Source organism: Oncorhynchus mykiss, chromosome 31 (assembly GCF_013265735.2).
Source record: "Oncorhynchus mykiss isolate Arlee chromosome 31, USDA_OmykA_1.1, whole genome shotgun sequence".
Classification (NCBI taxonomy): Eukaryota; Metazoa; Chordata; class Actinopteri; order Salmoniformes; family Salmonidae; genus Oncorhynchus; species Oncorhynchus mykiss.
In genome coordinates this window covers 12,077,669-12,101,042 of record NC_050571.1, presented here as the reverse complement: position 1 = coordinate 12,101,042, position 23,374 = coordinate 12,077,669, and the positions used below count along the sequence as shown (strand labels likewise).

Here is a 23,374-nt window from a genome sequence, read left to right as displayed (position 1 = left end):
TAGTCTCATTACTAACTGGTACCCCCAGTATATAGTCTCATTACTAACCTGTACCCCCAGTAAATAGTCTAATTACTAACCTGTACCCCCAGTATATAGTCTCATTACTAACCTGTACCCCCAGTATATAGTCTCATTACTAACCTGTACCCCCAGTATATAGCCTCATTATTAACCTGTACCCTCAGTATATAGTCTCATTACTAACCTGTACCCCCAGTATATAGTCTCATTACTAACCTGTACCCCCAGTATATAGTCTCATTACTAACCTGTACCCCCAGTATATAGCCTCATTATTAACCTGTACCCCCAGTATATAGTCTCATTACTAACCTGTACCCCCAGTATATAGTCTCATTACTAACCTGTACCCCCAGTATATAGCCTCATTATTAACCTGTACCCCCAGTATATAGTCTCATTACTAACCGGTACCCCCAGTATATAGTCTCATTACTAACCTGTACCCCCAGTATATAGTCTCATTACTAACTTGTATACAGTCTCATTACTAACCTGTACCCCCAGTATATAGTCTCATTACTAACCTGTACCCCCCGTATATAGTCTCATTGCTAACCGGTACCCCCAGTATATAGTCTCATTACTAACCGGTACCCCCAGTATATAGTCTCATTATTGTTCTTTTATTGTTCTACTTTTCATTTTTTTTTTTTTTTTACTTTAGTTTATTTCATAAATATTTTCTCATCTCTTTTCTTAAAACGGCATTGTTTGTTAAGGGCTGGTAAGGCTATTGGGCTAATGTCCAGGATAAACAGACACACCAGCGCAATGATGCTTAACCAGCCTTAATTAATGGGAGGGCTACACCTGGTTTTTAATCAAATTATCAAAATGGGGAGGGGGGGGGGCAATTTTTTAAAATGTTTTTTAAATACGAGATTCACCGTCATAAAAAGGCACATCTCTCTTCCATGGGCACTGGGGTCATGGCTGGATGGGCTGCGCTTCCGCTCTCTAAATCCATCCCATTATCAACTGTGTTACTGCTAAGACCTGCTCTTCCTGGCTCTTATAACTTCCCATTAGCGCTGCATGAAATTGTCACTTTTGCACTTGTTTTTAAGGACACAGCTCAAATATTGCCATTCCTCCCACCTCAGCGCAAGTCAGCTGATGGTAGACAGGTAAATTGCGGAACCTGGCATTAGGGCTGGAAAAATGCCATTGCCGAAATTGCAAACTACGTTTGACACTTGCGCCTCCTTAGCAGCAGCTAAAAATAGAGCACCTACACTGAGGAATGTGTCATCAGAAACAACATTCACAGAGAGACTACACACATCTGTTATGATGGGTCAAAACGGTACAAAACACACATCACATCAACAATGGCAAACACACATCTGTTATGATGAGTCTAACGGTACAAAACACACATCACATCAACAATGGCAAACACACATCTGTTATGATGAGTCTAACGGTACAAAACACACATCACATCAACAATGGCAAACAACACATCTGTTATGATGAGTCTAACGGTACAAAACACACATCACATCAATAATGGCAAACACACATCTGTTATGATGAGTCTAACGGTACAAAACACACATCACATCAACAATGGCAAACACACATCTGTTATGATGAGTCTAACGGTACAAAACACACATCTGTTATGATGAGTCTAACGGTACAAAACACACATCTGTTATGATGAGTCTAACGGTACAAAACACACATCCAACTGGCGTTCTGAACACCTTCTGCATTTTCACTTCAAGATAAGATTATATTCACCATGAAGCATAAAATCTGTCTTTTCATTGGTGTTTAGCAGTCAAACGATTGACAAGGCTCTTCTGGGAGATAATGTGTGACTAGATTTGACGCTCTTGGAATGGTTGTAAATCGATTTTTGTAAACAGAAAGAGAAGATCAGGTCAGACATGGTGAGAGGCGTAGGTGAAAGAGTGATGTGTGGTGTGTATGTACGGAGTGTGTGTGTGTGCGTGTGGGTGTGTGTATGTACGGAGTGTGTGTGTGTGCGTGTGGGTGTGTGTATGTACGGAGTGTGTGTGTGTGCGTGTGGGTGTGTGTATGTACGGAGTGTGTGTGTGTGCGTGTGTGTGGGTGTGTGTATGTACGGAGTGTGTGTGTGTGCGTGTGGGTGTGTGTATGTACGGAGTGTGTGTGTGTGCGTGTGGGTGTGTGTATGTACGGAGTGTGTGTATGTACGGAGTGTGTGTGTGTACGGAGTGTGTGTATGTACGGAGTGTGTGTGTGTGTGCGTGTGTGTACGGAGTGTGTGTGTGTGTACAGAGTGTGTGTATGTACGGAGTGTGTGTGTGTACGGAGTGGGTGCGTGTGGGTGTGTGACAGACCAAGGTAAACGTGTATGTGTAAGGCTTGGTAAGTAAACAGCGATGAGAAGACAGACTGTCAGAGAGAAGAGAGAGAAGAGAGCGAGAGAGAAAGAAAGGTAAATCACCTGGTGTCTTCGTGTTGTCTCACCTTTCTGTTTAGATACCTTCCTCACGGTCAGAGCTGCCTGACGCTTCTGGTACTCTGAGATCTCAAACCCTGAAACACACAAGCTCTATGGTAACCTTGAAATAATGCAGAGAGTACACCATGAAGGCAAGCCTATCATCTGCACAGAAATAGAATAGAACATAATTGTTCATTATAAAATGAACATTTAACATCAACACAATTAGGTAAAAAATGTGTGACTGATAACCATCAAACAGTGTGTGTGTGTGTGTGTGTGTGTGTGTGTGTGTGTGTGTGTGTGTGTGTGTGTGTGTGTGTGTGTGTGTGTGTGTGTGTGTGTGAGTGAGTGTGTGTCTGTAAGTGTGTAAGAATGTGTGTGTGTGTGTGTCTGTAAGTGTGTAAGAATGTGTAAGAATGTTTGTGTGTGTGTCTGTAAGTGTGTAAGAATGTGTGTGTGTGTGTGTGTGTGTGTGTGTGTGTGTGTGTGTGTGTGTGTGTAAGAATGTGTGTGTGTGAGTGTGTGTGTGTCTGTAAGTGTGTAAGAATGTGTGTGTGTGTGTGTGTGTGAGTGAGTGTGTGTCTGTAAGTGTGTAAGAATGTGTGTGTGTGTGTGTGTCTGTAAGTGTGTAAGAATGTGTAAGAATGTGTGTGTGTGTGTCTAACCGATTTTCTCATCCTCCTGCACCATCTTTCTCTCCTCGTGGAAAGCCCGGAGCCATCGCATCTTCTCCTCCTGTTTCTTGGACAGGAAGATGTGGAGCTCCTCGCTGTCTTTGTTGTGCAATTTGAACGCGTTCTTCACGCTCACGTTGAAGTCGTCATCGCGACCGTCGATGGCGTCCCGCACGTCATAGCGGTCCATGTCGATACGGCCCTTATAGTACAGGATGTCCCTACGAATCAGGTCCTAGAGGAGAGAGAGGTTGTTAAGCCCTTATAGTACAGGATGTCCCTACGAATCAGGACCTAGAGGAGAAAGGTGTTGTTAGGCCCTTATAGTACAGGATGTCCCTACGAATCAGATCCTAGAGGAGAGAGGTGTTGTTAGGCCCTTATAGTACAGGATGTCCCTACTAATCAGATCCTAGAGGAGAAAGGTGTTGTTAGGCCCTTATAGTACAGGATGTCCCTACGAATCAGATCCTAGAGGAGAGAGAGGGAGAAAGAGAGAGAGCGAGAGGGAGGGAGAGGGAGAGGGGGAGAGGGAGAGGGAGAGAGGGAGAGGGAGAGGGAGAGGGAGGGAGAGAGAGAGGGAGAGGGAATGTGAGAGGGAGAGAGAGAGCGAGGGAGAGGGAGAGGGAGAGAGGGAGGGAGGGAGGGAGGGAGGGAGGGAGGGAGGGAGGGAGGGAGAGGGAGAGGGAGAGGGAGGGAGGGAGGGAGGGAGGGAGGGAGGGAGGGAGAGGGAGAGGGAGAGGGAGATAGTGTTTTTGGCCGTTATAGTACAGGATGTCCCTACGAATCAGATCCTAAAGGTGACAGAGAGAGAGGTGGTGTCACACCGTGTGTGTAGCGTGTGTGTAGTGTGTGTGTAGCGTGTGTGTTGGGTCTTTGAGAGGTTTTAGCCTGCAGGCGTTTCCCCATATTATTCTCTTATGCAACACTCTCCATCTGTCACACAAACACACAACAACAATTTTCTCTCTCTCCCTCCCTCCCTCCCTCCCTCCCTCCCTCCCTCCCTCCCTCCCTCCCTCCCTCCCTCCCTCCCTCCCTCCCTCCCTCTCTCTCTCTCTCTTTTCTCTGTCCTCAACAGCAAACCTGTCTTCTCTCAAAACTAAAGCCCTGGTTTAAAGCTAGCTCACAAACCTCAAGCTACATAAACCATTAAGCAACAGAGATATGTACAGCTGTGAACTACAGACTTCTTATACCAGTGGGCATTCAACACAATGAGATAGAGATATGTACAGCTGTGAACTACAGACTTCTTATACCAGTGGGCATTCAACACAATGAGATAGAGATATGTACAGCTGTGAACTACAGACTTCTTATACCAGTGGGCATTCAACACAATGAGATAGAGATATGTACAGCTGTGAACTACAGACTTCTTATACCAGTGGGCATTCAACACAATGAGGCAGAGATGGGAACAATCCTGCACTTATTAAAGCATTAAGACTACAGATATCATCCTAAAATATCTTCAACATTATATAAAGATCATGTCTGGTAGCCCAGCCTGTTTAGGACAGACAGAGAGGTAGTCTGGTAGTACAGCCTGTTTAGGACAGACAGAGAGGCAGTCTGGTAGTCCAGCCTGTTTAGGACAGACTGAGAGGTAGTCTGGTAGTCCATCCTGTTTAGGACAGACAGAGAGTTAGTCTGGTACTGGACTGTGTACTGGGCTCTGTACTGGGCTCTGTACTGGGCTGTGTACTGGGCTGTGTACTGGGCTCTGTACTGGGCTGTGTACTGGGCTGTGTACTGGGCTCTGTACTGGGCTGTGTACTGGGCTGTGTACTGGGCTCTGTACTGGGCTGTGTACAGGGCTGTGTACTGGGCTGTGTTCTGGGCTCTGTACTGGGCTGTGTACTGGGCTCTGTACTGTATTGCTGCTTTAACAGCCTCCACTCTTCTGGGAAGGCTTTCCACTAGATGTTGGAACATTGCTGCTATAACAGCCTCCACTCTTCTGGGAAGGCTTTCCACTAGATGTTGGAACATTGCTGCTATAACAGCCTCCACTCTTCTGGGAAGGCTTTCCACTAGATGTAGGAACATTGCTGCTATAACAGCCTCCACTCTTCTGGGAATGCTTTCCACTAGATGTTGGAACATTGCTGCTATAACAACCCCCACTCTTCTGGGAAGGCTTTCCACTAGATGTTGGAACATTGCTGGGGGAACTTGCTGCCACTCAGCCACAAGAGCATTAGTGAGGTTGGGCACTGATGTTGGGCGATTAGGCCTGGCTCGCGGTCGGCTTTCCAGTTCATCCAAAGGGTGCTTGATGGGTTTGAGGTCAGGGCTCTGTGCAGGCCAGTCAAGTTCTTCCACACTGATCTCGACAAACTATTTCTGTATGGACATCGCTTTGTGCACGGGGGCATTATGCTGAAACAGGAAAGGGCCTTCCCCAAACTGTTGTCACAAAGTTGGAAGCACAGAATCGCCTAGAATGTCCTTGTATTCTGTAGCATTAAGATTTCACTTCACTGGAACTAACGGGCCTAGTCCGAACCATGAAAAACAGCCCCAGAACATTTGTCCTCCTCCCCCAAAATTTACAGTTGGCACTAAGCATTCAGGCAGGTAGCGTTCTCCTGGCATCTGCCAAACCCAGATTCGTCCATCAAACTGACAGATGGTGAAGTGTAATTTATAACTCCAGAGAATGTGTTTCCACTGCTCCAGAGTCCAATGGCGGCGAGCCGAGGCTTGGCATTGCACAGGGTGATCTTTGACTTGCGTGCGGCTGCTCTGCCATGGAAACCCATTTCATGAAGCTCCCGACAAACAGTTATTGTACTGATGTTGCTTCCGGAGGCAGTTTGTAACTCGGTAGTGAGAGTTGCAACAGACGAAAGGACAGCTGGTTTTCACACGCTACGAGCTCCCGCCATCGGTGGACCCGTTCTGTGAGTTTGTGTGGTCTACCACTTCCCAGCCGAGCTGTTGTTGCTCCTAGAAGTTTTCACTTCACAATAACAGCACTTACAGTTGACCAGGGCAGCTCTAGTAGGGCAGAAATTTGACAATCTGAATTGTTGGAAAGGTGCATCCTCTGACGGTGCCACGTTGAAAGTCACTAAGCTCTTCGGTTAGGCCATTCTACAACCAATGTTTGTCTATGGAGATTACATGGCTGTGTGCTCGGTTTTATACACCTGTCAGCAACGGGTGTGGCTGAAATAGGCAAATCTACTAATTTGAAGGGGTGTCTACATAAACTCAACAAAAAAAGAAACGTCCCTTTTTCAGGACCCTGTCTTTCAAAGAGAATTCATAAAAATCCAAATAACTTAACAGATCTTCATTGTAAAGTGTTTTAACACTGTTTCCCCATGCTTGTTCAATGAACCATAAACAATTAATGAACATGCACCTGTGGAATGGTCGTTAAGACAGAGAGTTAAGGTCACAGTTATGAAAACTTAGGACACTAAAGAGGCCTTTCTACTGACTCTGAAAAACACAAAAAATAAAGATGCCCAGGGTCCCTGCTCATCTGCGTGAACGTGCCTTAGGCATGCTGCAAGGAGGCATGAGGACTGCAGATGTGGCCAGGGCAATAAATTGCAATGTCCGTACTGTGAGACGCCTAAGACAGCGCTACAGGGAGACAGGACGGACAGCTGATCGTCCTCGCAGTGGCAGACCACGTGTAACAACACCTGCACAGGATCGGTACATCCGAACATCACACCTGCGGGATAGGTACAGGATGGCAACAACAACTGCCCGAGTTACACCAGGAACGCACAATCCCTCCATCAGTGCTCAGACTGTCCACAATAGGCTGAGAGAGGCTAGATTGAAGGCTTATAGGCCTATTGTAAGGCAGGTCCTCACCAGACATCACCGGCAACAACGTTGCCTATGGCCACAAACCCACCGTCGCTGGACCAGACAGGACTGGCAAAAAGTTTTCTTTCCTGATGAGTCGCGGTTTTGTCTCACCAGGGGTGATGGTTGGATTTGCGTTTATCGTATAAGGAATGAGCGTTACACTGAGGCCTGTTCTCTGGAGCGGGATCGATTTGAATGTGGAGGGTCCGTCATGGTCGGGCGGTGTGTCACAACATCACTGAGCTTGTTGTCATTGCAGGCAATCTCAACTTTGTGCATTACAGGGAAGACATTGTCCTCCCTCATGTGGTACCCTTCCTGCAGGCTCATCCTGGCATGACCCTCCAGCATGATAATGCCACCAGCCATACTGCTCATTCTGTGCGTAATTTCCTGCAAGACAGGAATGTAAGTGTTCTGCCATGGCCAGCGAAGAGCCCGGATCTCAATCCCATTGAGCACGTCTGGGACCTGTTGGATCGGAGGGTGAGGGCTAGGGCCATTCCCAGCAGAAATATCCAGGAACTTGCAAGTGCCTTGGTGGCAGAGTGGGACATCTCACAGCAAGAACTGGCAAATCTGGTGCAGTCCATGAGGAGGAGATGCACTGCAGCACTTAATGCAGCTGGTGGCCACACCACATACTGACTGTTACTTTTGGTTTTGACCCCCCCTTTGTTCAGGAACACATTATTCCATTTCTGTTAGTCACATGTCTGTGGAACTTGTTCAGTTTATGTCTCAGTAGTTGAATCTCGTTATGTTCATACAAATATTTACACATGTGAAGTTTGCTGAAAATAAATGCAGTTGACAGTGAGAGAACATTTATTTTTTTGCTGAGTTTACATGTGTATATAGTGTATTTAAAATAGAGAGAATCCATGTACCAGCAGGATTCAGTAAATTAGCCTGTTGAGATCAGATGTGTCTGGTCTCCACGTACTGTTAAGGATGAGAGGATGAGAGGAGAGGAGGATATTTGAGGAGGAGAAGGAGGAGAGGAGGAGAGAAGGAGAGAAGGAGAGGATGAGAGGAGGGGAGGAGAGGATGATAATAGGAGAGGAGGAGAGGATGGGAGGAGGAGGGGAGGAGAGGATGAGAGGAGGAGGGGAGAAGGAGAGGTTGAGAGGAGGAGGGGGGCAGAGGAGGAGAGGATGAGAGGAGGAAGGAAGAAAGGAAGAGAGAGAGAGGAGCATGCAACAGGCCACCAACACGCCCTGAGGGCAGCCACTCCCTGAGGGAGGATGAGAGGAGGGGAGGAGAGGAGAGGATGGGAGGAGGAGGGGAGGGGAGGATGAAGGGAGAAGGAGAGGGTGAGAGGAGGAGGGGAGAAGAGGAGGAGAGAAGGAGAGGATGAGAGGATGAGAGGAGGGGAGGAGAGGAGAGGATGAGAGGAGGAGGGGAAAAGAGGGGTGAAGGAGAGGATGAGAAGCGGAGGGGAAAAGAGGAGGAGAGAAGAAGAGGATGAGAGGATAGGATGAGAGGATGAGGGGAGGAGAGGAGGAGAGAAGGAGAAGATGAGAGGAGGGGAGGAGAGGGTGAGAGGAGGAGAGGAGGAGAGGATGAGAGAAGGAGAGGAGGAGGGGAGGAGAGGAGGAGGGGAGGAGAGGAGGAGAGAAGGAGAGGAGGAGGGGAGGAGAGGAGAGGAGGAGAGGAGGAAAGGAGGAGAGAAGGAGGGGAGGAGAGGATGAGAGAAGGAGAGGATGAGAGGAGAAGGGAAGGAGAGGAGGAGGGGAGGAGAGGATGAGAGGAGGAGAGGATGAGAGGAGGAAGGAAGAAAGGAAGAGAGAGAGAGGAGCATGCAACAGGCCACCAACACGCCCTGAGGGCAGCCATTACACATGTTGTGTTGCACATTGTGAATAAGAAACTCAAGAACAAAGATGAGGGATTCATAATTAAGCATGTCCCGCAGACATCCCCGAGCAGTGTGTGTGTGTGTGTGTGTGTGTGTGTGTGCGTGTGTGTGTGTGTGTGTGTGTGTGTGTGTTTGGCCAGACAGGGGAGGTTTCAGGACAGAGAGGGGAGGTTTCATTCCTTCTATATATACCTGAACTGGTTTGGAGCAGGACAGAGAGGGGATGTTTCAGGACAGAGAGGGGAGGTTTCATACCTTCTATATATACCTGAACTGGTTTGGAGCAGGACAGAGAGGGGAGGTTTCAGGACAGAGAGGGGAGGTTTCAGGACAGAGATGGGAGGTTTTCAGGACAGAGAAGGCAGGTTTCATACCTTCTTACAGAGGACCAGCTGGTGATCAAAGAGGAAGAAGACCCGTTGCTGACTGCGTCCATAAGGCTGGTAGATCCAAGACATTTCTCCTGTATAGATCAACTCCGAGCTCCGGTCCAGGATGTCATCACCCTGGGGACAATAATAATACATATCTTTATTTAGCACTATTCAAGGACCTAAAGACGCTCGTTTTAAACACACACACACACACTCCGTTGAGGGTTGGTTAATTCCGAGTGGTGTACAGTATGTACCTCCCAGTCTAGGACGGAGGCCTGCCATTGGGCGATCTTGTCAATGTTCTCCAGCCTCCTCTTCCTCTCATTGATCTGCTGAGTGACGTTACGCATCACCGCCAGCGCCGCCGCCACGTAGCGATAGTCACTATGGAAACAGAACACACATTACAACCACCACGTAGCGATAGTCAATATGGAGACAGAACACACATTACAACCACCACGTAGCGATAGTCACTATGGAGACAGAACACACATTACAACCACCACGTAGAGATAGTCACTATGGAGACAGAACACACATTACAACCACCACGTAGCGATAGTCACTATGGAGACAGAACACACATTACAACCACCACGTAGCGATAGTCACTATGGAGACAGAACACACATTACAACCACCACATAGAGATAGTCACTATGGAGACAGAAGACACATTACAACCACCACATAGTAATAGTCACTATGGAGACGGAACACAGGTAATTTCAGGGGGATGAATCACACCTTAACGCAGTCGCTATTGCTACAGGTTTGTGTGTGCCAGATCAGTGTGTGTGTTAGTAAGTGTGTGTGTGTGTGTGTGTGTGTGTGTGTGTGTGTTTTGTGTCTATCTGTGGAAGCAGGCCTATCCTCCATCTTGCAGACACACGACACACTACACTTTCACACACTCCTCACAGACTGAGGCAGACAGACAGACAGACAGACATACAGACAGGGAGAGAGAGAGAGAGACAGACTTACAGGCAGACAGAGAGACAGATATCTGGCAGATAGAGTTACGAGTTTTGGCTCCTGCCCCTGTCTGGCTGTGAGAGTGTGATTTGTGAATGACCTGGAGCCAGATGAGACAAACACAGCTGAATGACTGACTTTGTGTGTGTGTGTGTCTATAATCCTACCTGTGTTCCTGTGCAGTGTATTTGAGCAGCTCGGCCAGCTGCAGGGGGTATTTGCAGATCTTCTGTACGGGTGTGAGGAGGAAGCCGTCGATAGCGATGTCGATCATCTGCTGCAGCAGACGGCAGGCCTCGAAGAAGTGCTGGTACCTCCCGTCTCTCATCAGCTTGGACAGCTCCATACAGGCGTCCAGGTGGTTGTTACAGTACTCAGAGTAGATCCAGAAGCCGTCTTGCTGTGGGACACAACAACAATGGAGGAGATGAGGAGATGAGGAGATGGGGAGATGAGGAGGTGAGGAGATGAGGAGATGAGGAGATGGGGAGATGAGGAGATGAGGAGATGGGGAGATGAGGAGATGGGGAGATGAGGAGATGGGGAGATGGGGAGATGAGGAGATGGGGAGATGAGGAGATGAGGAGATGGGGAGATGGGGAGATGGGGAGATGGGGAGATGGGGAGATGAGGAGATGAGGAGATGAGGAGATGAGGAGATGAGGAGATGAGGAGATGGGGAGATGAGGAGATGGGGAGATGGGGAGATGAGGAGATGGGGAGATGAGGAGATGAGGAGATGAGGAGATGAGGAGATGAGGAGATGGGGAGATGAGGAGATGGGGAGATGGGGAGATGGGGAGATGGGGAGATGAGGAGATGAGGAGATGAGGAGATGAGGAGATGGGGAGATGAGGAGATGAGGAGATGAGGAGATGAGGAGATGGGGAGATGAGGAGATGGGGAGATGAGGAGATGGGGAGATGAGGAGATGAGGAGATGAGGAGATGGGGAGATGAGGAGATGAGGAGATGGGGAGATGAGGAGATGAGGAGATGAGGAGATGAGGAGATGAGGAGATGAGGAGATGGGGAGATGGGGAGATGGGGAGATGAGGAGATGGGGAGATGAGGAGATGAGGAGATGAGGAGATGAGGAGATGAGGAGATGAGGAGATGATTCATTTGTGATTTGAAACAATAAATCCTGCTGCAGGAATCATAAGGTTGTTCAGCCTCTATCTTCAAATCAAATCAAATCAAATGTTATTTGTCACATGCGCCGAATACAACAGGTGTAGTAGACCTTACAGTGAAATGTTGAATACAACAGGTGTAGTAGACCTTACAGGGAAATGCTGAATACAACAGGTGTAGTAGACCTTACAGTGAAATGCTTACTTACAAGCCCTGAAACAACAATGCAGTTAAGATGTTTTAAGAAAAATAAGTGTTTCTATAAAAAATAGAAACTAAAAGTAACAAATAATTAAACAGCAGTAAAATAACAATAGTGAGGCTATAAGGGGGTACCGGTACAGTCAGTGTGGAGGCTATATACAGGGGGGTACCGGTACAGAGTCAGTGTGGAGGCTATATACAGGGTGTTACGGTACAGAGTCAATGTGGAGGCTATATACAGGGAGTACCAGTACAGAGTCAATGTGGAGGCTATATACAGGGGGGTACGGTACAGAGTCAATGTGGAGGCTATATACAGGGAGTACCAGTACAGAGTCAATGTGGAGGCTATATACAGGGAGTACCAGTACAGAGTCAATGTGGAGGCTATTTACAGGGAGTACCAGTACAGAGTCAATGTGGAGTCTATATACAGGGAGAACCAGTACAGAGTCAATGTGGAGGCTATATACAGGAGGTACCGGTACAGAGTCAGTGTGGAGGCTATATGGGGGTACCGGTACAGAGTCAATGTGGAGGCTATATACAGGGGGGTACTGGTACAGAGTCAATGTAGAGGCTATATGGGGGTACCAGTACAGAGTCAATGTGGAGGCTATATGGGGGTTCCGGTACAGAGTCAATGTGCGGGGACACCGGTTAGTTGAGGTAATATGTACATGTAGGAAGAGTTAAAGTGACTATGCATAGTTACTAAACAGAGAGTAGCAGCAGCGTAAAAGAGGGTTCTGGGTAGCCATTTGATTAGCTGTTCAGGAGTCGGAATGTTGGAAGATGGTAAGAAGCCTCTTGGACCTAGACTTTGCGCTCCGGTACCGCTTGCCGCGTGGTAACAGAAAGGACAGTCCAAGACTAGGGTGGCTGGAGTCTTTGACAATTTTTAGGGCCTTCCTCTGACAGCGCCTGGTATAGAGGTCCTGGATGGCAGGATGCTTGACCCCAGTGATGTACCCTCTGTAGTGTCTTGTGGTCTGAGGCCGAGCAGTTGAATCACATTGAAGGAGATGTTGTTGTCCTGGCACCACACGGCCAGGTCTCTGACCTCCTTATAGGCTGTCTCATTGTTGTCAGTGATCAGGCCTACCACTGTTGTGTCATCGGCAACCTTGATGATGGTGTTGGAGTCGTGCCTGGCCATGCAGTCATGAGTGAAAAGGGAGTACAGGAGGGGACTGAGCATGCACCCCTGAGGAGCCCCCGTGTTAAGGATCAGTGTGGTGGATGTGTTGTTACCTACCCTTACCACCTGGGGGCGGCGATCAGGAAGCAGTTGAGCAAGCTGTTAAGGAACCTTTTGGACCTAGACTTGGTGCTCCGGTACCACTTGCCGTTCGGAAGCAAAGAGAACAGTCTATGACTTGGGTAACTGGAGTCTTTGACAATTTTTATGGCCTTCCTCTGACACTGCCTGGTATAGAGGTCCTGACGGCAGGAAGCTTGGCCCAAGTGATGTACTGGGGCATACGCACTACCCTCTGCAGTGCCTTATGGTCAGATGCCGAGCAGTTGCCATACCAGGCGGTGGTGCAACAGGTCAGGATGCTCTCGATGGTGCAGCTGTAGAATTTTTTGAGGATCTGGGCACCCATGCCAAATCTTTTCAGTCTCCTGAGGGGGAAAAGGCGTTGTTGTGCCCTCTTCATGACTTTCTTGGTGTGCTTGGACCATGTTAGTTTGTTGGTGATGTGGACACCAAGGACCTTGAAGCTCTCAACCTGCTCCACTACAGCCCCGTTGATATGAATGGGGGCGTGTTCGGCCATCCTTTTCCTGTAGTCCACAATCACCTCCTATGTCTTGCTCACGTTGAGGGAGAGGCTGTTGTCCTGGCACCACACTGCCAGGTCTCTGCCTCCTCCCTATAGGCTGTCTCATTGTTGTCGGGGATCAGGCCTACCAGCATTGTGTCACCAGCAAACATAATGATGGTGTTGGAGTCGTGCTTGGCCACGCAGTTGTGGGTGAAAAGGGAGTAAAGGAGAGGATTAAAACCCCGGAGGGGCCCCCGTGTTGAGGATCAACATGGCAGATGTGTTGTTGCCTACCCTTACCAGCTGGGGGCGGCTCGTCAGGAAGTCCAGGATCCAGTTGCAGAGGGAGGTGTTTAGTCCCATGGTCCATAGCTTAGTGATGAGTTTTGTGGGCACTATGGTGTTGAACGCTGAGCTGCAGTCAATGAACAGAATTCACACTTTTGTCCAGTTGGGAAAGGGCAGTGTGGAGTGCGATTGAGTTTGCGTCATCTGTGGATCTGTTGGGGCGGTATGCAAATTGAAGTGGTTCTAGGGTTTCAGGGATAATGGTGTTGATGTGAGACAGGACCAGCCTTTCAAAGAACTTCATGACTACCGACGTGAGCATTATGGGGCTGTAGTCATTTAGGCAGGTTACCTTCACTTTCCTGGGAACAGGGACTATGGTGGTATTGAAACATGTAGGTATTACAGACTCGGTCAGGGAGAGGTTGAAAATGTCAGTAAAGATACTTGCAAGTTGGCCGTGCATGCTCTGAGTACACGTCCTGGTTATCCTTCTGGCCCTGCAGTGAATATTGACCTGTTTAAAGGTCTTGCTCACATCGGCTATGGAGAGCGTGATCACACAGTCATCTGGAACAGCTGATGCTCTCATGCATGCTTCAGTGTTGCTTGCCTTGAAGCGAGCATAAAAGGCATTTAGCTTGTCTGGTAGGCTTGTGTCACTGGGCAGCTCGCGGCTGGGTTTCCCTTTGTAGTCCATAATAGTTTTCAAGCCCTGCCACATCCGACGAGCGTCAGAGACGGTGTAGTAGGATTCAATCTTTGCCCTGTATTGTCGCTTTTCCTGTTTGATGGTTCGACTGAGGGCATAGCAGGATTTCTTATACGCGTGTTTAATTAGTGTTCAGCGGATGTTGCCTGTAATCCATGGCTTCTGGTTGGGATATGTACGTATGATCACTGTGGGGACGACGTCGTCGAGGCACTTATTGATGAAGCAGGTGACAGAGGTGGTATACTCCTCAATGCCATTGGATGAATACCAGAACATGTCCCAGTCTGTGCTAGCAAAACAGTCCTGTAGCATCCACGTCATCTGACCACTTCCGTATTGAGCGAGTCACTGGTACTTCCTGCTTTAGTTTTTGCTTGTAAGCAGAAATCAGGAGGATAGAATTATGGTCAAATTTTCCAAATGGAGGGCGAGGGGGAGCTATGTACACGTCTCTGTGTGTGGAGTAAAGGTGGTCTAGAGGATTTTTCCCCCTGGTTGCACATGTGACATGCTGATAGAAATAAGGTAAAACAGATTTAAGTTTACCTGCATTAAAGTCCCCGGCCACTAGGAACGCCACTTCTGGATGAGCATTTTCTTGTTTGTTTATGGCCTTATACAGCTGGTTGAGTGTGTCTTAGTGTCAGAGTCAGTTTGTGGTGGTAAATAGATGGTTATGAAAAATATAGATTGGTAGATAGTGTGGTCTGCAGCTTATAATGAGGTACTCTACCGCAGGTGAGCAATACCTTGAGACTACGTTAATATTAGACATTGACACACACTCCCACTTCTCGTCTCACCAGACACAGCTGTTCTGTCCTGCTGATGCATGGAAAACCCAGCCAACTGTTTATTATGTGTTGTGGTTCAGCCACGACTCGGTGAAACATGAGATGTTACAGTTTTTAATGTCCCGCTGGTAGGATAGTCTTTAATGGAGCTCATCCAGTTTATTCTCCAGTGATTGTACGTTGGCCAATAGAACGGATGGTAGAGGCGGGTTACACACTCGCCGACGAATTCTCACAAGGCACCCTGATCTGTGTCCCCTACATTTCCTTATTTTCTTAATGCGAATGATGGGGATTTGGGCCTTGTCTGGGATCAACATTATATTCTTCACGTCAGACTCATTAAAGAAAATATCTTTATCCAGTTTGAGGTGAGTAATCGCTGTTCTGATATCCAGAAGCTCTTTTCGGTCAAAAGGGACAGTAGCCTCAACATTATGTACAAAATAAGTTACAAATAGGGGCCTCCCGGGTGGCACAGCGGGGGGGCTTTACGTGGCTCATCGTGCTCTAGCGACTCCTTGTGTAGGACCGGGCACCTGCAGGCTGACTTCGGTCGTCAGTTGAAAGCTGTTTCTTCCGACACATTGGTGCAACTGGCTTCCGGATTAAGCGGGCGGGTGTTAAGAAGCGTGGTTTGGTGGGTCATGTTTCGGGGAACGCATGACTCGACTTTCGCCTCTCCCAAGGCCTGTTGGGGAGTTGCAGCGATTGAGACACGTTACAAACAATGTGAAAAAACACACAAAATAGCACAGTTGGCTAGGAGCCTGTAAAACGGCAGCCATCCCCTCGGCTCCAATCTGAATATCATCTTGGTGTTGAATAATAACTTACCTGTTCTAGAAAACAGGGTCCTATCTAGGTAGTAACTTACCTGTTCTAGAAAGCAGAGTCCTATCTAGGTAGTAACTTACATGTTCTAGAAAGCAGGGTCCTATCTAGGTAGTAACTTACATGTTCTAGAAAGCAGAGCCCTAACTAGATAGTTAGAAAGCATGTTCTAGAAAGCAGGGTTCTATCTTGGTAGTAACTTACATGTTCTAGAAAGCAGGGTCCTATCTAGGTAGTAACTTACCTGTTCTAGAAAGCAGGGTCCTATCTAGGTAGTAACTTACATGTTCTAGAAAGCAGGGTCCTATCTAGGTAGTAACTTACATGTTCTAGAAAGCAGAGTCCTATCTAGGTAGTAACTTACCTGTTCTAGAAAGCAGAGTCCTATATGGGTAGTAACTTACATGTTCTAGAAAGCAGGGTCCTATCTAGGTAGTAACTTACATGTTCTAGAAAGCAGGGTCCTATCTGGGTAGTAACTTACCTGTTCTAGAAAGCAGAGTCATATCTAGGTAGTAACTTACATGTTCTAGAAAGCAGGGTCCTATCTAGGTAGTAACTTACATGTTCTAGAAAGCAGGGTCCTATCTAGGTAGTAACTTACATGTTCTAGAAAGCAGGGTCCTATCTAGGTAGTAACTTACATGTTCTAGAAAGCAGGGTCCTATCTAGGTAGTAACTTACATGTTCTAGAAAACAGGGTCCTATCTGGGTAGTAACTTACATGTTCTAGAAAGCAGGGTCCTATCTCAGACAGGTGTGGTTCCTCGTTGTTGTATTGTTTCTCCAGGTCTCTAACGAAGCCCATCTGGAAACGGTAGATGTCCTCGATGTTCCCAAAGATCACCCTCAGCTGGTCATCGTTAAACATGTCTACCCTCTTCCTACACTGACGCAGGTAGCCCTGGAAGAAAGATAAGTATACATACAGTAGGATGGGGATGAGCAAAGGATTGTGTGTGTGTGTGTATGTGTGTCTGTGCTCATGCTTGTGTGTGTGTGTCTGAGTGTGTGTGTGTGTGCTGGTGTGTGGGTTCCCACATTTCAACATATTTTCCTGTACTCTCCCATATATCCCTGGAGAGAATCATGAAAGCAGATTGAGTCTAGTTTTAAACACTACTTCTATAATCAATTCACCACAGTTAGACTACTGCTGTAATCAATTCACCACAGTTAGACTACTGCTATAATCAATTCACCACAGTTAGACTACTGTTCCAAGAGAGCTCACGTACCCCTGCATGTGTGTGTGTGTTTGTCGGTTTGTGTGTGTGTGTGTGTGTGTGTGTGTGTGTGTGTGTGTGTGTGTGTGTGTGTATGTGTGTGGTGTATTGTGTGTGTGTGTGTGCATGCATGCGTTTTCCCAAGTGTGCAGAGTAGGTGTGTGTGTATGTATGCGTGTGCACGTATGTACTGTAAGTGTGTGTACCTCACAGATGTCCTTGAGGTGTTTGATGTAGTGTCTCTCTGTGCTCATAATCTCATTGATGACGTTGGCTCTCATCTGGTCACGGTTCTGAAGCGGCGAGCCCAGGCACAGGCAGTCGTTGGTCGGATCCAGGTGACCGTTAGCCATTTCACTGGTCCCCTCCACAGGCTCCACCCCCCCATCCTCCTGGTTCACCCATAGCTGAGGAGACCAACACACATACTCCTGAATGGGAGATAAAATTATGACTATATACTACTACTATCAGGCTTTAACACAGAAAACATCACATCTCTTAGTTCATCTCTTCCTCTTCCAGACATCTTTTAATCACTTGTTCCAGTTTCAGGTTGTAGTTTCCAGCTCTGGGGCTCAGAGGAGAGTAGACAGAGGGACAGAGACAGAGGGACAGAGACAGAGGGACAGAGAGAGAGAGAGAGAGAGAGAGAGAGACAGAGGGACAGAGGGACAGGTACAGAGACAGAGGGGATCTTTGTTCCAGCATTGAGCTGTAGACACACTCACACATACATCCAAAACACACCACTCAGCTTGAGGTAGGTTAGAGTTAGGTTAGAGGTTAGAGGTAGGTTAGAGGTTAGAGGTAGGTTAGAGGTTAGAGGTAGGTTAGAGGTGCGTTAGAGGTAGGTTAGAGGTTAGAGGTAGGTTAGAGTTAGGTTAGAGGTAGGTTAGAGTTAGGTTAGAGGTAGGTTAGAGGTAGGTTAGAGGTTAGAGCTAGGTTAGAGGTAGGTTAGAGGTTAGAGGTAGGTTAGTTTTAGGTTAGAGGTAGGTTAGAGGTAGGTTAGTTTTAGGTTAGAGGTAGGTTAGAGGTAGGTTAGAGGTTAGAGCTAGGTTAGAGTTAGGTTAGAGTTAGGTTAGAGGTAGGTTAGAGTTAGGTTAGAGGTAGGTTAGAGTTAGGTTAGAGGTAGGTTAGAGCTAGGTTAGAGGTAGGTTAAAGGTTAGAGTTAGGTTAGAGGTAGGTTAGAAGTTAGAGGTAGGTTAGAGGTAGGTTAGAGTTAGGTTAGAGGTAGGTTAGAGGTAGGTTAGAGCTAGGTTAGAGCTAGGTTAGAGTTAGGTTAGAGTTAGGTTAGAGGTGCGTTAGAGGTAGGTTAGAGGTTAGAGGTAGGTTAGAGGTAGGTTAGAGGTGCGTTAGAGGTAGGTTAGAGGTTAGAGGTAGGTTAGAGGTAGGTTAGAGGTTAAAGGTAGGTTAGAGGTTAGAGGTAGATTAGAGTTAGGTTAGAGGTAGGTTAGAGGTAGGTTAGAGGTAGGTTAGAGTTAGGTTAGAGTTAGGTTAGAGGTTAGAGTTAGGTTAGAGGTAGGTTAGAGGTTAGAGTTAGGTTAGAGTTAGGTTAGGGGTAGGTTAGAGGTAGGTTAGAGGTTAGAGGTAGGTTAGAGGTTAGAGGTAGGTTAGAGGTAGGTTAGAGGTAGGTTAGAGGTTAGAGTTAGGTTAGAGGTTAGAGTTAGGTTAGAGGTAGGTTAGAGGTTAGAGTTAGGTTAGAGTTAGGTTAGAGGTAGGTTAGAGGTTAGAGTTAGGTTAGAGTTAGGTTAGAGGTAGGTTAGAGGTAGGTTAGAGGTTAGAGGTAGGTTAGAGGTTAGAGGTAGGTTAGAGGTAGGTTAGAGGTAGGTTAGAGGTTAGAGTTAGGTTAGAGTTAGGTTAGAGGTTAGAGTAAGGTTAGAGGTAGGTTAGAGGTAGGTTAGAGGTTAGAGGTAGGTTAGAGGTTAGAGGTAGGTTAGAGGTAGGTTAGAGGTTAGAGGTTAGAGGTAGGTTAGAGGTTAGAGGTAGGTTAGAGGTTAGAGGTAGGTTAGAGGTAGGTTAGAGGTTAGAGGTAGGTTAGAGGTTAGAGGTAGGTTAGAGGTTAGAGGTAGGTTAGAGGTAGGTTAGAGGTTAGAGGTAGGTTAGAGGTAGGTTAGAGGTCGGTTAGAGGTAGGTTAGAGTTAGGTTAGAGGTAGGTTAGAGGTAGGTTAGAGGTTAGAGTTAGGTTAGAGGTAGGTTAGAGGTAGGTTAGAGGTTAGAGTTAGGTTAGAGGTAGGTTAGAGGTAGGTTAGAGGTAGGTTAGAGTTAGGTTAGAGGTAGGTTAGAGTTAGGTTAGAGGTAGGTTAGAGGTAGGTTAGAGTTAGGTTAGAGGTAGGTTAGAGGTAGGTTAGAGTTAGGTTAGAGTTGGGTTAGAGGTAGGTTAGAGAGGATCAGATGCCTGGTACAGTAGCCAAACCAACACCTGATGATGAAACACTGTGTGCCTACTGAACATCTAAGAGGCGACAGTTGTAATGCCAAACACACGAAGCCATGCAGCTTCACAACAACAAGCAGAGAGACGGGTGGAGACAACTGGTGCTACTGTGCTACTGTGCTAATGTGCTAATGTGCTACTGTGCTAATGTGCTACTGTGCTAATGTGCTACTGTGCTAATGTGCTACTGTGCTAATGTGCTACTGTGCTAATGTGCTACTGTGCTACTGTGGAAGAGGGTGCTCCCAAATTGTACCATATTCCCTTTATAGTGCACTACTTTCAACCACTATATAGGTTAAAAGGGTGCCATTTGGGACGCATCATGGAGGAGAAGACTGCGGTACGAAGACTCAGTTATAAACAAACTATAAAAAGAGTAAAAATTGTAATATATAAAAAAAGGAGTAATACAGAAAGGAGAAGGCTGTAACTTCTCTATAAAATATCCTGTTGAGATGATTCCCAATCTTGTGTCTCAGGTTCTGGAAACGTTAGATGTGCGTTGGTTGATTGGTTGGGTAATGTTTGGGAGACGTTGAGTTGGCAGACTGAGGCGGTGGGTGGAGTATGGCTGGGTGGTTGATTGGTTGGGTAATGTTGGGAGACTTTGCGTTGGCAGACTGAGGCGGTGGGTGGAGTATGGCTGGGTGGTTGATTGGTTGGGTAATGTTTGGGAGACTTTGCGTTGGCAGACTGAGGCGGTGGGTGGTGGGTGGAGTATGGCTGGGTGGTTGATTGGTTGGGTAATGTTTGGGAGACGTTGCGTTGGCAGACTGAGGCGGTGGGTGGTGGGTGGAGTATGGCTGGATGGTTGATTGGTTGGGTAATGTTTGGGAGACGTTGCGTTGGCAGACTGAGGCGGTGGGTGGAGTATGGCTGGGTGGTTGATTGGTTGGGTAATGTTTGGGAGACTTTGCGTTGGCAGACTGAGGCGGTGGGTGGTGGGTGGAGTATGGCTGGGTGGTTGATTGGTTGGGTAATGTTTGGGAGACGTTGCGTTGGCAGACTGAGGCGGTGGGTGGTGGGTGGAGTATGGCTGGGTGGTTGATTGGTTGGGTAATGTTTGGGAGATGTTGAGTTGGCAGACTGAGGCGTTGGGTGGTGGGTGGAGTATGGCTGGGTGGTTGATTGATGACGTGGGAAACGCACCTTAGACGTAGTGTTTTGGAACCGAGGAGTTGCTATGGGGTTGATATAGAAAAGCTGTTTTGTTTGGGGTTGAGGAGGGTGGGGTTCGACCTTAGAGAGAGAGAATGACAGAAACACACCGGTTCACTCAATGCCTGGCTCGACTCAATCGCTGGGGGTGGTGGGGAGAAATTGGTTCAGCCCCTGGACATGGAGTTGTCAGGGTTGGGATAGCCATTGGGGAGTCTGGAGAAAGCCTTGACTTGGTAATGTATGGAGCCTTTACTCAGTTAAGTAGCCTTTACCAGGTAATGTATGAAGCTAACAGGAAGTGAACTGTGCTGGCTTGGATTTCACACTGTTCAGCAGGGTTTCAGCTACTAAAGTAAATGTGTTACCAGGCCAGTATAGCTCGGCTCGGCTTGGATCGGCTCGGCTTTGCCCTACAGATGTAGGATCTTTATTTGATCACCCTATTACAGGAGAACTTAAAACTTAAAAGAAAAAAAATGTCAAACTTAAAACGTTGTCATTTATATTTTGACTTGATTTTCCCAAAAAATGTATCCATTAACTATAATCCACATAAAAATCCACATTTCCTTTTGCTGCAGGATTATTTTTCTGCTGTTAGCAAACTGGATCAAATGAAGATCCTACATGTGTAAACTGTGAATCGGGGTAGTCAGAAGACCGGGTTGACGTGTGGTATCACTAACTCACCCGTACGAAGCTGGCGGGGAACCAGCCCTCCTCCTCGTCGATCTGACCCCACCACCAGTCCTTATTGGACGCGTCCAGCACCTTGATGACATCACCGGCCTTAAACGCCAACTCTCGGTCGGCCATGGTCACATGGTCCCATACTGCCTCAGCGCTGACGATAGATCCTCCACTTATCAACTGGAGACAAGGAACAAGGGAAGGGAGGGAGGGAGAGAGAAAGAGAGAGAGAGTGGGGGGAGAGAGAGAGAGTGAGAGAGATAGGGGGAGAGTGGGGATAGAGAAATGGAGAGCAGAGAGGAAAGAGAGAGGAAGAGAGTTTGAGTGGAGAGAGGAAAGGGGGGAGGACAGAGTGAGTGAGAGAGAGAGAGAGAGAGAGAGAGAGAGAGAGAGAGAGAGAGTTTGGGTGGAGAGAGAGAAAAGGGGCAGGACAGAGTGAGTGAGAGAGAGAGTTTGGGTGGAGAGAGAGAGAAAAGGGGGAGGACAGAGAGAGTGAGAGAGAGAGTTTGGGTGGAGAGAGAGAGAAGAGAAAAGGGGGAGGACAGAGAGAGAGGGAGAGAGAGAGAGAGAGAGAGAGAGTAAGATAGAGAGAGAGAGAGAGTTTGGGTGGAGAGAGAGAGAGAGAAAATGGGGGAGGACAGAGTGAGTGAGAGAGAGAGATTAAGTGATTATTCTCAATTCCACTGACACAAACACACACACAATATCATCAAGCTATTTTCATTGAACTGCAATGAGACTAAATTGAATTCCATGCTAGTAGGTCATTATCAGAAGCTTACAGCCAAGTCAAATACCATTAGCAACAATGTCATGTCAGCCACCGTAGGGAGGCACTGCTCACCAGAAAAGAGAACATGCTGAGGCATGAATCTCTAAAAATCACTATCGTAAGAAAGTGTGGGGTATTCAGTCAGTTTAGTCCTAATTCCGTGCACCCCCCCCCCCCCCCCAAATCGTATTTGAGTGAGTCCCTTGTGCTTCAGACCCACACAGAGTAATGCATGTTAATAACAGCACTCAGAGCTAAAGTCATTAGCATCTCATCTTCGATAACACAACAACAACCAAGACACAGTAGAGTAGGCAGGTAACCCCACCAGCGTCAGCACAGGCTCTGTGACTGACTGATTATAAAATGACAGGAACATTACAGCAGCATTGATGTAATATAAATATCAAGGATTGCTCAGATTTTCTGTCAGACTCTTTCTCTGTTACCGTGTGTGCGCTAACTACTTGTGTGTGTTGCTGTTTATAAAACACATGTTCTGCCCTGCATCTGTATGCTCTGATAAATAAGATACATAACGACTAATGAAAATACACACACGGCAATTTAATTCCACAAAATTATGCAAATGAACCTATAGACAGATAAGCATGACTGGTCAAATGTACTGTATTTCCATCGACTGGTAATTACATCAATGAATTGGCAAAAACAACCTTTATTTTACAATGGGATTTTCTTTCTTCTCCCAGATAATTTTATTTATTAGCTTCTATTTTTTGGGGCCAAACGCCAGCTATTAGCGGCTAACAGAAAGCCTTGTTTAGTGTGAGTGCGTGTGATGTGTGATATCAGGGAGGGAGGTTATCAGTATTCTGTGAGGAGGCTCAGGGGTAAAGGTCCTTCTTATTAGAGGAGCAGAGAAGTCAGAGATGACATCATTAGTCTGTTCCGTGTAGGAGCCACCACCCTCACACACACACCTCCACCACCCACCATTATCCATCACTCTGAGTAATGTCTCCATGTCACCTTGAGACAGGCACAGACTTCAAAATATATATACACACACACACACACACACACACACACAGAGTTCAACAGCAGTTTGCCTCTTAAACTCCGCCACCCGCCATGCTTCCTAGTGGCCTGCTGGAATATCTCAGGGAGAAGAG

The 23,374-nt window shown here is 47.1% G+C and overlaps 1 protein-coding gene across 1 annotated transcript in view; it reads right to left on the bottom strand.

Moving 5' to 3' along the window:
• The window catches only part of arhgef9b (Cdc42 guanine nucleotide exchange factor (GEF) 9b), a 79,882-nt gene that overhangs the window by 3,616 nt on the left and 52,892 nt on the right, over positions 1–23,374 (bottom strand). Inside the window, 8 exon segments of the mRNA XM_036970558.1 lie at positions 2,491–2,559; positions 3,136–3,379; positions 9,223–9,354; positions 9,480–9,609; positions 10,374–10,606; positions 16,674–16,853; positions 17,382–17,582; positions 21,467–21,646. Of these exon segments, the coding sequence (XP_036826453.1) occupies positions 2,491–2,559; positions 3,136–3,379; positions 9,223–9,354; positions 9,480–9,609; positions 10,374–10,606; positions 16,674–16,853; positions 17,382–17,582; positions 21,467–21,646 (1,369 nt within the window).